Here is a 1,488-nt window from a genome sequence, read left to right as displayed (position 1 = left end):
GTGGTGATGGACAGATGGAATGGGGGGGTTTGGCGTGAGTTTGGGGTGGATTTGCCTCTCCTGCTCCAGCACGGAGGCGCAGGCTCATGGTGGCCTCAGCCCTGGAACCCTGTGCCAGCCCAGTGGGTGGAGGGGGAGGACGGGCACCCGGGCGGGGTCTGTCCAAACGTGGGTGACATCCCTGTGGTTTCATTTCCACATGGAGACTCATCCCGCAACTGCCCCGACCCGCAGCAGCCACCTCCATCGCGGCTGATTTCCCATTTCCAGACGTTCCACTTCCTTATCAAAACTTGTCCCTGGAGCGGAACCGATCTCCCGCAGGTGGGGGCTGTAGCAGGAGGAGGTCGCTGGGCGCATCTTCCATCCCCCCAAACCCGAGGGCCCCTCTCCAGGAGGGGAGAAGGATCCTTGGCAGGAGTGCGATCCCACATTGGGGCAGTTCCACACTCAGCATCCTCCCATGGGGAGCAGGACTCCGATGCCACCCGCCCTTTCTGTCCCCTGCAGGTCCCATGGCGCTGTGCCGGGCCGTGCTGCTGCTGCTGCTGATCCCCCTGCAGGCGTGTGGGGCTGAGCTGCCGGGGCTGCCCCAGGGAGGGCAGTGGGGCTGGGGGACAGCCAAGCCCCTGCCCCTCTCCCGTGGGAAGAGGGATGACAGTGGGCAGGAGCCCAGTGCCACCACGGTGATCAGCAGTGACAAGAGCGACGGTGGCTCTGTGCCACCACCAGCACCCGGCAGCAAGGCCAGCCTGCTCCGGGTGCCAACCACAGCCGATCCCATGGATGATTCCCCCGAGCCTGAGCTGCTCCTGAGCCCTGCAGCACCAGTGCCCAGCACCAACACCAGCCTGCCCCAGGTGCTTGCAGTGTCCACCATGGCCGAGCCTGATGAGACAGATTCCCCTTCTCCCAACTTACTGGAGGACTCTGTGTCACCAGCAGCGCCCAGCGCCAGCACCGCCCTGCTCCGGGTGCCTCTAGTGCCCACCACAGCTGATCCCATGGATGAGACAGATCCCCCTGATCCCGACCTGCTCCTGAGCTCTGCCCCACCACCAGCACCCAGCACCAAGGCACTCATGCCAACCACGGCTGAGTCCATGGATGAGACCGATTCCCCTGATCCCGATCTGCTGCCGGCCTCGGAGCCTGGCCCACCGTCAGCACCCCAAAAGAGCATCGCCACCACCACCCCCAGCTGGCTCACGTCACCCATCGAGGAGGGGACAGCCACGGATGGCCTGAACAGCAGCTCCTCCTCGGGGCTGCGCTCAACAGCCCCCCCAGCCTTTGTCCTCTGCCCCACGGGCCACAGGAAACCCAAGAAATCCGGAGCTCCGCCTGCACCGACCCTCCCGGCCCCTTGGGACACGACGCCGGCGGGCACCACGGTGCCCTGGGAGCCCAGCGGGGTGATGAGCAAGTGCCTGCTGGCCATCCTGCTGCTGGGGCTGGTGGCCGCCACCTTCCTGGTGTGCACGGGGG

General features: G+C 66.0%; 1 protein-coding gene across 1 annotated transcript; it reads left to right on the top strand.

Moving 5' to 3' along the window:
- Positions 1 to 35: 35 nt before the first annotated feature.
- LOC108446844 (leucine-rich repeat extensin-like protein 5) lies at positions 36 to 1,484 on the top strand (the record flags this gene model as incomplete). The annotated part of the gene is made up of 1 exon (XM_017734720.1): positions 36 to 1,484. A coding segment is annotated over exon 1 (969 nt), but the record flags the coding sequence as incomplete, so codon positions are not given.
- Between the last annotated feature and the right edge of the window lie 4 nt (positions 1,485 to 1,488).

The sequence above is a fragment of the Corvus brachyrhynchos genome, unplaced genomic scaffold, assembly GCF_000691975.1.
Source record: "Corvus brachyrhynchos isolate BGI_N302 unplaced genomic scaffold, ASM69197v1 scaffold114, whole genome shotgun sequence".
Taxonomy (NCBI): Eukaryota; Metazoa; Chordata; class Aves; order Passeriformes; family Corvidae; genus Corvus; species Corvus brachyrhynchos.
The sequence above is the reverse complement of the archived record's forward strand: the minus strand, read 5'-3'. Positions and strand labels throughout refer to the sequence as shown.